The sequence below is a fragment of the Nerophis lumbriciformis genome, linkage group LG15 (genome assembly GCF_033978685.3).
Source record: "Nerophis lumbriciformis linkage group LG15, RoL_Nlum_v2.1, whole genome shotgun sequence".
NCBI lineage: Eukaryota > Metazoa > Chordata > Actinopteri > Syngnathiformes > Syngnathidae > Nerophis > Nerophis lumbriciformis.
In genome coordinates this window covers 9,102,527-9,116,007 of record NC_084562.2, presented here as the reverse complement: position 1 = coordinate 9,116,007, position 13,481 = coordinate 9,102,527, and the positions used below count along the sequence as shown (strand labels likewise).

The window sequence follows — 13,481 nt, the reverse complement described above, 5'->3', positions numbered from 1 at the left end:
ACTGTATCCCTTGCAGACTGTATTGATATATATTGATATATAATGTAGGAACCAGAATATTAATAACAGAAAGAAACAACCCTTTTGTGTGAATGAGTGTGAATGGGGGAGGAAGGCTTTTTGGGTTGGTGCACTAATTGTAAGTGTATCTTGTGTTTTTTATATTGATTTAATAAAAAACAAACAAAAGAACAAAAAAAACAAAAAACGATACCGATAATAAAAAAACGATACCGATAATTTCCGATAATATATTATCGGACATCTTTACTTTCAAGTTTTTAAAGCTTATTGCAATAAATCTTACCAAGACAATTTTGACTTGTTCCATTGGTGAATTACAAGTAAAGTTTTTTTTTTAGTCTTTATAGAGGCACATTTTTTCCAGTGTGTCGACATCCCTTTTAGATCCACAGCTATGAAACAAGAACCAATGTTGTCAGCATCGGACTCAATGTTTCTTGCATTAGACACGTTGATCTATGACTTTAGCAGTGATACCCTGCTACTACGATCTACCATGACATGACAAATATATCATAGGACCTCATAAAAACATGTTGCGACACATGCGCCTCCAGCAGTTGAAAGCATGACAAACCTGCTGTGCTCAGACTGAACATGTAACCGCTTCAAAAACCGTCGGGGCATGTTGCCACAGGTACGACGATGAGATAAAATACCATTCATGGAGACCAAGCTGTTTAATAATGCCGTTTATTCTTCTTGGAATGAAAGTGGCGGCGGGGATTTTACCAGCAGAAAACAAAAACTGATCTTTTGCAGCAAGAACGGGGATGTGATTAAAGGCCCGCTGTAAGACTGCTGCACTGTGGGAAAGTGCCGAGTGACCCTGCCTTTTATGCCGTATAATCACCCCTACTGTGCTCAAGTAATTGTCTCATTGAAATAAATGAGTAGGCTGTGTTTTTACTCCGCTGCCATTGTTGGTTGAGATGTGGCTTGGGTGTTTGAGGGGTAATGACAGGCTGCATGAGAGGAGGGGTCATTTCTTTTACGGTCTTGAGCTACCACTATTTGTTCCCCTTGTTGACTCTTTATGGTATGATAGGGTGAAAATATGAGATCAGCTTTTCTGCTATGCAGCGGTACCTCGGTTTTTGGCACACCCAACGGATATCGTACGGCGAAAAAACATTGCCCGTTACAAACTAGTCCGTTTGCCCGTGCATCACTATGCAGAATCAAGTGCCCAAAACCATGAATTCTTTGTTATTGAGTACGGCTGCAAAATAACCCGCCATGCGGCTAAAGAATTTGGAAGTCTGGAACAGAACTGATTAATTGGATTTACATACTTTCTAATGGGAAAAATTGTCCGGCTGATTTGGTCCTCAGAACGGATTATAATGAAAACTGAGGTACCGCTGGAAAATTATCCAATTTTGTCCCACCGGTAGGTTTCTTGAGTAATCACTCTGCGGCGGAAGCGACCAGCCCCTTCTTGGCACCCTGGTGGTAGTGACTCTCCAGCTTCCCTGGAAGAGAATGGGGGTGAAAGGGAAGTGTGGGAGGGGAGAGGAGAGGAAGAGATGAATCAAAACACCATCAAAGGGACACAGTGACCTTTCCGAGAGCTCAAGGCCCGCTGATTAGAGGCGGCCTTGGGTAGACGGGTGCGAGAAGAGAAAGAGGGAGCTAAAAGGCCAATGAGACTCTTTAATCCATAGCTGAAAGAGATTAGAATACAGCCTTTGTTGGCGGCAAAATAAGGTGTCTGTTAATCTGGTAATATACGTGTACATTCTTGGTAATACCAGAAACACAAAGCACCACTTCCTGTCTCACGGTTGAGAACTGTACAAACCCAATAAAGCTTGAAATGTTACTGATAAAAGTTGGTTTTAGAATGAAGGCCAACAACAAAACAATATCTGCTGTGGTGTGACTGCTAATTAACATTTGCAATTATGTGGGATTTAAATGTCTGAGTCGGTCAAGGCTTGCTCTTGCTTTAAATGCCATGCTTCAATAAAGAACAGAATGTGGTGCCAAACTAGCAGATGGTATCCCACCAAGGGTCCTTAAGACGCCTGCCTGTCATTCCCTTGTGGAAAAAAAAAGGGTTTCTTCTTTGCTACTATTGGCTTGTTCATGTAAGGTTGGACTGCTAAAGCAAATACAAGGCAGAGCAGTATCGCTCGGCATGCATTACAAAAAAACCCTAATGACTTCATGTTTGTTAGCATGTGCCGTTTGCATGTTCTCCTTGTTTTCTTTTGTGGATTTACCGTATTTTTCGGACTATAAGTCGCAGTTTTTTTCATAGTTTGGCCGGGCTCCAGTGCAACTTATATATGTTTTTTTCCTTCTTTATTATGCATTTTTGCCAGGTGCGACTTATACTCCGGTGCAACTTATACTCCGAAAAATACGGTACTCCAAATATCGATCCAAATATATTAGCGATATCTTGGTAGTATCTGTATAGGATCCATACTGGTGTCATGAGATCAGTGTTTTTCAGTTAATGTTTGCTGACACAAATATCGCGTGTTGCTGGTTGTGTTGTTGAAATATTTTTTTTAATATTGTCAAACTTTTCTTTGTGTGCTTAGTTTTAAAGGAACTTCATTGTGGAGACAGTCAATCAACAACTTCAAGTTGGAAGTGTTTTCAGGTCTAATTTAAAGGACGGTTCACCTATCTGCCAAACTAAATTCCAACATTCAGGGAGGGTAGAATAATATATATATTTATATATATATATATATATATATATAAACCAGGGGTGTACAAAGTGCATCCTGTGTTACAGTGTAGTAATACAACAAGCAGCAATAAATGAAAAATACAGCAAAACGATGCACTCCCAACAGGTGTAAAAGAAAGGGCATCTCTATCCTCCTTCAAAACCGCACTAAAAGAACACCTCCAGGCAACTTCAACCCTAAACTAACACCCTCTCTTCCTCATCATACCTCCTCGGATTGTAAATAATCAAATGTAAACAATCAAATGTAGTCACTTTTTCTTATAATTTCTGATCTCTCTCTCTGTGTCCACTACTTGCTGTACATATCCTACCAAGTCAGACCTACACTGTTCCAATGTCAATTTCTCTGTTCTTAATTGTTGATGACTGAAGTGTTGATTCCAACCAAACTCACACCCACCCACCCCCCCCCCCCTCCATATCCCACACCCCGGATTGTAAATAATGCGAATAATTCAATTTATATACTGTGATGATTATCTTGTGTGATGACTGTATTATGAAAATAGTATATATCTGTATCATGAATCAATTTAAGTGGACCCCGTTGAAAAACTTATTCGGGTGTTAACATTTAGTGGTCAATTGTACGGAATATGTACTTCACTGTGCAATCTACTAATAAAAGTTTCAATCAATCAATCAATCAATGTAAATAGAACAATATACGTTGATACTAGGGATGTAATAATACACGGTATAATGATAAACCACTGTAAAATTTCTTACAGTTAGTATTATCGTTTGAAATAAAAATTATTGTAAAACCGTGACTGACAACACTTTGAGGAGGGCCGGTGACATTGCTCATTTACTAGGGACGCAAGATAGGGATAGCCAATGGTAACATGAAAACATTAAAAAACGACATTACCCAATCTAAACCCGTACAAACACATTGCTGTCTGAGCGACTAAGACTTTCATTTGTACACATCAAACCTACCAGCTGTGCACTCTTAGAAAGAGAGCTCCATCTGTACTCGAAGCAATATGGCAACAGGAAGTGAATTTGCGTGGCGTCACATAAACCAGACGTGATGCACCCAACACGTTTTTTTCTTTATCATTGAAAAAACACTACATAAACATATTTAAACACTCAAATAAAAATAATATGGCTCTAAAGTAGCCAGAACAATATTGTTACACAACATATTTCTTCTGCCAAGAAAATTAAATGTGTGGCTATTCGTTTATTGTATTTAGTTTGTTCAACATAAATTGGTTATAAGTAGGGATGTCCGATAACGGCTTTTTGCCGATATCCGATATTCCGATATTGTCCAACTCCAACCGATATATGCAGTCGTGGAATTAACACATTATTATGCCTAATTTGGACAACCAGGTACGGTGAAGATAAGGTACTTTAAAAAAAAATTAATAAAATAAGATAAATAAATTAAAAACATTTTCTTGAATAAAAAAGAAAGTAAAACAATATAAAAACAGTTACATAGAAACTAGTCCATCCATCCATTTTCTACCGCTTATTCCCTTTGGGGTCGCGGGGGGCGCTGGAGCCTATCTCAGCTACAATCGGGCGGAAGGCGGGGTACACCCTGGACAAGTCGCCACCTCATCGCAGGGCCAACACAGATAGACAGACAACATTCACACTCACATCCACACACTAGGGCCAATTTAGTGTTGCCAATCAACTTATCCCCAGGTGCATGTCTTTTGGAAGTGGGAGGAAGCCGGAGTACCCGGAGGGAACCCACGCAGTCACGGGGAGAACATGCAAACTCCACACAGAAAGATCCCGAGCCCGGGATTGAACCCAAGACTACTCAGGACCTTCGTATTGTGAGGCAGATGCACTAACCCCTCTGCCACCGTGAAGCCCCAAACTAGTAATTAATGAAAATGAATAAAATTAACTGTGAAAGGTTAGTACTATTAGTGGACCAGCAGCACGCACAATCATGTGTGCTTACGGACTGTATCCCTTGCAGACTGTATTGATATATATTGATATATATAATGTAGGAACCAGAATATTAATAACAGAAAGAAACAACCCTTTTGTGTGAATGAGTGTGAATTAATGTAAATGGGGAGGGATGTTTTTTGGGTTGGTGCACTAATTGTAAGTGTATCTTGTGTTTTTTATGTTGATTTAATAAAGAAATAAAAATAATTTAATTAAATTAAAAATAATGGTACCGATAATTTCCGATATTACATTTTAACGCATTCATCTCTAGTTGTAAGTGTGTATGAGTAAATTTTCTGCACATTTAACAATACCGTGATAACAAGGATAATTTTGGTCACGATAACCATGATGAGAAATGTTCATATCGTTACATCCCCAGTTAATACAAATAACACAGATGTGTCTTTCAATTAGGGCTGCAACAACTAATCGATTGAATCGATTAAAATCGATTATAAAAATAGTTGCCGATTAATTTAGTCATTGATTCGTTGGATCTATGCTATGCGCATGCGCAGAGGCTACTTGTTATTTTTTTTATATATATATTTTTTATAAACCTGTAACCTGTAACTGCAACATTTACAAAGAGCTCTGAAACAATAATCAAAATAAGTATGGTGCCAGTATGCTGTTTTTTTTTTCAATAAAATACTGGAAAGGATAGATATGTAATGTGTAATGTGAATGCCTTGCATTCACTTGTGTGTGTGAAAAGCCGCAGATATTATGTGACAGGGCCGGCACGCAAAAAAAGTGCCTTTAAGGTTTATTGGCGCTCTGTACTTCTCCCTATGTCCGTGTACACAGCGGCGTTTTAAAAAAGCCATAAATTTTACTTTTTGAAACCGATACCGATAATTATGAAACCGATACCGATAATTTACGATATTAAATTTTAAAGCATTTATCGGCCAATAATATCAGCAGTCCGATATTATCGGACATCCCTAGTTAGTGTATGTGCCTCACAATACGAAGGTCCTGAGTAGTCTTGGGTTCAATCCCGGGATCGGGATCTTTCTGTGTGGAGTTTGCATGTTCTCCCCGTGACTGCGTGGGTTCCCTCCGGGTACTCCGGCTTCCTCCCACCTCCAAAGACATGCACCTGGGGATAGGTTGATTGGCAACACTAAATTGGCCCTAGTGTGTGAATGTGAGTGTGAATGTTGTCTGTCTATCTGTGTTGGCCCTGCGATGAGGTGGCGACTTGTCCTGGGTGTACACCGCCTTCCGCCTGAATGCAGCTGAGATAGGCTCCAGCACCCCCCGTGAACCCCAAAAGGGACAAGCGGTAGAAAAAGGATGGATGGATAAAAAAACTATTCGCAAGTAAAAAAAAAAAACGATTCGCAACTCTACTTTTTTTTTTCTGTAAGTAGAAAAACAATTCACAAAAAAAAAAAAAAATCTGCAAGTACGAAAACGTTTAGCAAGTATACAAACAATTTTCTGCAAGTAAAAACTTTTACACTCTGCCGGCAATTCGCACTCTACAACTACATGTGGTACTGCTGAGTCAATAAACGGCCGTCACAGCTACTGTTTGCCAAAAATAACAAAGAAGAAGTAGAGTGGGGAGTAAAATGGCAGACAGAAGAGAGGGGAAACAAGCTCAACCTGTAAATTAACCTGTAAGTTTCGCTCTCTTCTGTCCGCCATTGTGTTCCCCAACTTAACTTGAAGAAAATTGCTTTTATTCTTGCAAATCATTTCTTCAACTAAAGAAAACTGTTTTTATACTTGCGGATTTTTTTTTTCACTTGCAGAAAATTGCATGTTTTGTTGTTTTTTACAGGCAGAAAATATTTTTTTCACTTGCGAATTGTATTTTAACCTGCAGAAAAGTTGTTTCTTTGTTGCGAAACGTTTTTTTTAATTGAGCAACTTTTTTTTATTTTATTTTTTTACTTGCGAATCATTGGGAATGAGTAAAAACATTTTTGTGCATTTGTGGAATTTTGGCATTAATTTTACTCCATACTTTGTGTAACATTGTGTAAATGTGTAATAATCGACAGATTAATCGATTATCAAATTAGTTGTTAGTTGCAGCCCTACTTTCAATATATGTGTAACATATTTTTAACCTATTAAAGCAAACGTGTGTCGTAGCCAGTTCACCCGTTTTCTATACCGCTTATCATTATCATGGTCGCGGGTAAGCTGGAGCCTATCCCAGCTGATTTCGGGACAGAGGTGGGGTACACGCCAGCCAATCGCAAGGCGCAATGTATCATAGCCAATTATGCAACACTAGACGATGACATCACATTGGCAGCGCCCCTGCCACAAACAGATCGCAGATCTTTTTTCGGAATATCATCCATCCTCGAAAAGACTCCCATTGTGGATTGAACGTGAAACAGAAGCATCGTAATACATTCAAACGGGAGCAAGCAATGCATGAAAAGAACTAACAGCGAAAGGGCAATCTATAAATCAGCAGACTCAACGATACACGGCGTAATAATGCTGTCTATGCCTCGAATGAACAGACCACAATATCATCTTGGCACTGGGAACCAAGCATTTAGTGCACCTGCTCAGACTCTTTAGCACACTGCCATTTAAAAGCAGTAAAAAAATAGCCTGTCATTGCTTTGGCATTTGCAATGCTCATAAAATGTTACTATCACTTTGAGAACATTTGTTGGGAATACAATAACAGCTTTGCAGAAAGAGGAAGATTTTATGACGTCGCTATTGAAAATAGACGGTTTGACTCAGTGGTTCAATATTTTGTCAAATAGTCGAGTGTGTCAGAGTGTAACACGGGCATTCTGCTTGTGGAACTTGACTGACATTAGCTGGCTGATTTAGCCATTGCTGACACACATACAAACTAGTGGTTGTCACTTGGGCTCTATTTCCACATTGTCAACTTATGGCTGGAGTCAGTGGGTAGCAGCAGAATAAACAAGGTGTCTGCAAGTAGTGCTGTTTGCTCACCAATTCCAAGCCTTGTGAATAGCTGCCAGTCAAAGTGTTCTGCCAGGACTAAGTACTACTGGGCAGAGGAAAAAACCCTCTGGAACGTTGGAGTCAACGCTCTTCAATACTGAAATCGAATCATACTGTGACATGAATAGTTACTAAAACCAATACTGAAACTGTTATTAGCTAATTACCCTAATATAGCTTCTTTGTTATGGAGAGAAATTACTGCCACAACTCCACAAACAAACCAAAATATTTTTAGTCACACCCAATGAGTCGAAAGCAAAAAAAAACAATTATCTTCAGTTAAAAAAATGTCAGCACGGTGGAACAGGGGTTTGTGCTAGAGATGTCCGATAATGGCTTTTTTACCGATATCCCGATATATTGTCCAACTCTTAATTACCGATTCCAATATCAACCGATACCGATATATACAGTCGTGGAATTAACACATTATTAGGGATGTCCGATAATGGCTTTTTGCCTATATCCGATATTCCGATATTGTCCAACTCTTTAATTACCGTTACCGATATCAACCGATACCGATATCAACCGATATATACAGTCGTAGAATTAACACATTATTATGCCTAATTTGGACAACCAGGTATGGTGAAGATAAGATACTTTTTAAAAAAATTAATAAAGTAAGATAAATAAATTAAAAACATTTTCTTGAATAAAAAAGAAAGTAAAACAATATAAAAACAGTTACATAGAAACTAGTGATTAATGAAAATGAGTAAAATTAACTGTTAAAGGGGAACATTATCACAATTTCAGAAGGGTTAAAACCATTAAAAATCAGTTCCCAGTGGCTTATTTTATTTTTCGAAGTTTTTAAATTTTTTTTACCCATTACGCAATATCCCTAAAAAAAGCTTCAAAGTGCCTGATTTTAACCATCGTTATATACACCCGTCCATTTTCCTGTGACGTCACACAGTGATGCCAATACAAACAAACATGGCGGATAGAACAGTAAGGTATAGCAACATTAGCTCGGATTCAGACTCGGATTTCAGCGGCTTAAGCGATTCAACAGATTACGCATGTCTTGAAACGGATGGTTGTAGTGTGGAGGCAGGTAGCGAAAACAAAATTGAAGAAGAAACTGAAGCTATTGAGCCATATCGGTTTGAACCGTATGCAAGCGAAACCGACGAAAACGACACGACAGCCAGCGACACGGGAGAAAGCAAGGACGAATTCGGCGATCGCCTTCTAACCAACGATTGGTATGTGTTTGTTTGGCATTAAAGGAAACTAACAACTATGAACTAGGTTTACAGCATATGAAATACATTTGGCAACAACATGCACTTTGAGAGTGCAGATAGCCCATTTCAGGCGCGCTAAGAACATATATTTTTCCACGATTTCAGCACTCAGGTTAACCATACCTAAATAGACACAAAATACTGCATTACACAAGACTACCCGAATGTACTTGAATGAGTGAAAAAAATAAATGTTTTTAAGCTAAATTATTGGTAAACACAGTTTATGTATAATAATTTACGTAAAACCGCGAGTAATGAATAACGTTTTCATCAATTAATATATTCTGTAGACATACGCTCATCCGCTCTCTTTTCCTGAGGGTCTGGCGGCAGATTTCTTTGACTTTATCGTTGAAAATGCATCTGCTTTGAGTGTCGCAGGATATCCACACATTCTTGCCATCTCTGTCGTAGCATAGCTTTCGTCGGTAAAGTGTGCGGAACAAACGACTGACCATTTCGTCGGCTTTCCCCACACCCTCGTATTTTGAACAAATTTCGTCCAATTTCTTGCCACTTTCGCATCTTTGGGCCACTGGTGCAACTTGAATCCATCCCTGTTCGTGTTGTTATACCCTCCGACAACACACCGACGAAAGTGAGAAAATGGCGGATTGCTTCCCGATGTGACGTCACATATATGGTCTTTTTTCTGCAACATCAAGGTATATATTGACGCTTACATAGGTCTGGTGATAATGTTCCCCTTTAAAGGTTAGTACTATTAGTGGACCAGCAGCACGCACAATCATGTGTGCTTACGGACTGTATCCCTTGCAGACTGTATTGATATATATTGATATATAATGTAGGAACCAGAATATTAATAACAGAAAGAAACAACCCTATTGTGTGAATAAGTGTAAATGGGGGAGGGAGGTTTTTTGGGTTGGTGTACTAATTTTAAGTGTATCTTATGTTTTTTATGTTGATTTAATAATAAAAAAATTAAAAAAAACAAAAAAAAACGATACCGATAATAAAAAAACCGATACCAATAATTTCCGTTATTACATTTTAACGCATTTATCAGCCGATAATATCGGCAGGCCGATATTATCGGACATGCCTACACATTATTATGCCTAATTTTGTTGTGATGCCCCGCTGGATGCATTAAACAATGTAACAAGGTTTTCCAAAATAAATCAACTCAAGTTATGGAAAAAAATGCCAACATGGCACTGCCATATTTATTATTGAAGTCACAAAGTGCATTATTTTTTTGAACATGCCTCAAAACAGCAGCTTGGAATTTGGGACATGAGGAGGTTGAGGTGGGCGGGGTTGGGGGTGGGGTGGGGGTTGAGGTGGGGGGGGGGGGGGGTTAGCGGGGGGTGTATATTGTAACGTCCCGGAAGAGTTAGTGCTGCAAGGGGTTCTGGGTATTTGTTCTGTTGTGTTTATGTTGTGTTACGGTACGGATGTTCTCACGAAATGTGTTTGTCATTCTTGTTTGGTGTGGGTCCACAGTGTGCCGCTTATTTTTAACAGTGTTAAAGTTGTTTATACGACCACCCTCAGTGTGACCTGTATGGCTGTTGACCAAGAATGCCTTGCAATCACTTGTGTGTGTGAAAAGCCGCAGATATTATGTGACAGGGCCGGCACGCAAAAGAAGTGCCTTTAAGGTTTATTGGCGCTCTGTACTTCTCCCTATGTCCGTGTACACAGCGGCGTTTTAAAAAAGCCATACATTTTACTTTTTGAAACCGATACCGATAATTATGAAACCGATACCGATAATTTACGATATTACATTTTAAAGCATTTATCGGACAATAATATCAGCAGGCCGATATTATCGGACATCCCTAGTTAGTGTATGTGCCTCACAATACGAAGGTCCTGAGTAGTCTTAGGTTCAATCCCGGGCTCGGGATCTTTCTGTGTGGAGTTTGCATGTTCTCCCCGTGACTGTGTGGGTTCCCGCCGGGTACTCCGGCTTCCTCCCACCTCCAAAGACATGCACCTGGGGATAGGTTGATTGGCAACACTAAAATTGGCCCTAGTGTGTGAATGTGAGTGTGAATGTTGTCTGTCTATCTGTGTTGGCCCTGCGATGAGGTGGCGACTTGTCCTGGGTGTACGCCGCCTTCCGCCCAAATGCAGCTGAGATAGGCTCCAGCACCCCCTGCGACACCAAAAGGGACAAGCGGTAGAAAATGGATGGATACAAAAATTATTTGCAAGTAAAAAAAAAAAAGATTCGCAACTATAAAATTTTTTTTCGGTTAGTAGAAAAACGATTCACAAAAAAAAAAAATTTTGCAAGTACGAAAACGTTTAGCAAGTATACAAACAATTTTCTGCAAGTTAAAACTTTTACACTCTGCCGGTAATTCTCACTCTACAACTACAGGTGGTGCTGCTGAGTCAATAAAAGGCAGTCACAGCTACTGCTTGCCAAAAATAACAAAGAAGTAGAGTGGGGAGTAAAATGGCGGACAGAAGAGAGGGGAAACAATCTCAACCTGTAAGTTAACCTGTAAGTTTCGCTCTTTTCTGTCCGCCATTTTGTTCCACAACTTAACTTGAATAAAATTGTTTTTATACTTGCAAATAATTTTTTCAACTAAAGAAAACTGTTTTTATACTTGCGGATTGGTTTTTTTTACTTGCAGAATTTTTTTTGTATACTTGTACATTTCTTTCCCTTGCAGAAATGTTTTTTTTCTACTTGTGAAGTGAAGTGAGTTATATTTATACAGCACTTTTATCTTGCAGAAAATTGTATGTTTTGGTGTTTTTTACAGGCAGAAAATAGTTTTTTCACTTGCGAATTGTATTTTAACTTGCAGAAATGTTTTGTTGTTGTTGCAAAACGTTTTTTTAATTGAGCAACTTTAAAAAAAAAAAAAAACATTTTTTTACTTGCGAATCGTTGGGAATAAGTAAAATCATTTTTGTGTATTTTTGGAATTTTGGCATTAATTTTACTCCATACTTTGTTATATTTCTTTACAAGATAATAACAATAATGGATTGGATTTATACAGTGCTTTTCTAGACACTCAAAGTGCTTCACAGAGAACAAAGAAGCCATCATTCATTACACTCCACATTCACATGTTGTTGTTGGTAAGCTACATTTGCAGTCAAAGCTGCCCTGGAGTAGATTGCCGGGAGCTCCGACCACCACCAAACATTGATACATACATGAGCGACACTGGGAACAAGGCGAGTAAAGTGTCTTGCCCAAGGACAAAACGACCATGACTAGGATGGCAGAAGCTGGAATCAAACCTGCAACCCTCAAGTTGTTGGCACAGCCAGATTTATTATGTGATATCACATTCAGAGCTAAAAAAATATGGTTTGGCATTGAAATCCTCCACTGTATGTTAAAGCCAAATGCACAAACAAAAACAGTTGTGTAATACTGCAATATTATGTTGCTGTATAAAGACCCAAACATAACATAAACTAGACATCACAGTGTCATCGCTACTCCACTTCAACCCAGCAGCCAATACCACCTTTGCTTCCCATGACTTGTCAGACGCGGGTTCTCTGGTGAGTGGTGAAGAGCTGTCATTTGCGTGACTAAACCATTTCAACAGCCCCGCTTGTTGCTTGGAGAAATCACTCAGCCATTACAGTCTGTAAAAACAGCTTCAGGCAAGCAGGTTTGGAGAGACCAACAGATGCAGAGTGGCTGCTTCCTCTTCAGGGGAGATGCATGCTTGACGCTTCTCCCGAGCTCCTTGCAAACAGTGTGCAAACACAAGTCCGAAACAGCACCTTCTCTATCCACTTGTTAATTCACAATCCACTCGCTTGCGAGCACGGGAAGGGAATGTAAATAAGGTGTGACTAACAGCAAGCTGGGAATCCAAGCAGGGTTTCCGCCTCCCCCCAACTCCTCTTGCTGCTCTTCTCTGGCTTTCAAGGGTTATATACACATCCACTTCTCCTTGAGTGCCGTCAGCTTGGTTTTACATTCTAAACTATTCGCTGGAGGTTTAGTATTAGAAAAAGACAATTATATAGCGGTCATCTGTCTCGAAGGCACAGTCCAGCCAAGCTGGCCTGGGAGATATGTTCTTTTTCAGAGTAGATTTTGAGTTATTAACTCCTACATCTTCTTGCCTTTAAAAACTCACTGGAACAGCAAGTGATTTGTCATTCTTTTCCCTTTGTAGCTTTTTCCAACGTGCGTGGGTTGCTTTTGAATGAAATATCACAAGGGATTAGGCATCACATGACCAACAACATTGTGATATATCCATTACTATAACCAAGGTTTCCACTGTGCAGTGCAATTCATTTCCACAAGTTGGGATGTGTGAACTCTGATTTGACATGTGTTTGCACTGTGGTTTGTGAAGGCGGGACGGCTGGGTCTGCTACGTAATTAGAATGACATCATCACAGCAGTGAGACGGGGTGTAACTCCGAATGAGTTAGTCTGCGTCCACCCTAAGAGTGCGCTCACGAGGTCATTCGTACCGTGCATGTTTGGCTATTGTGCGTGCTCTGATCCGCGCTCAAGTTTTTCTGGTGCGATTTGAGGAGTGGCACGGCGTGATCGGTCATGCAGGCGCACATAGTAGTTTAGTTATAGGCCT

At 39.5% G+C, this 13,481-nt stretch overlaps 1 protein-coding gene across 1 annotated transcript in view; it reads right to left on the bottom strand.

The window, feature by feature from the left end:
• Window positions 1-701: 701 nt before the first annotated feature.
• Window positions 702-13,481, bottom strand: part of trip4 (thyroid hormone receptor interactor 4) — a 211,907-nt gene continuing 199,127 nt past the window's right edge. Inside the window, exon 13 of the mRNA XM_061974915.2 lies at window positions 702-1,499. Within this exon, the coding sequence (XP_061830899.2) occupies window positions 1,435-1,499 (65 nt within the window). The 3' untranslated portion in view covers window positions 702-1,434. The remainder of the gene's footprint in view (window positions 1,500-13,481) is intronic.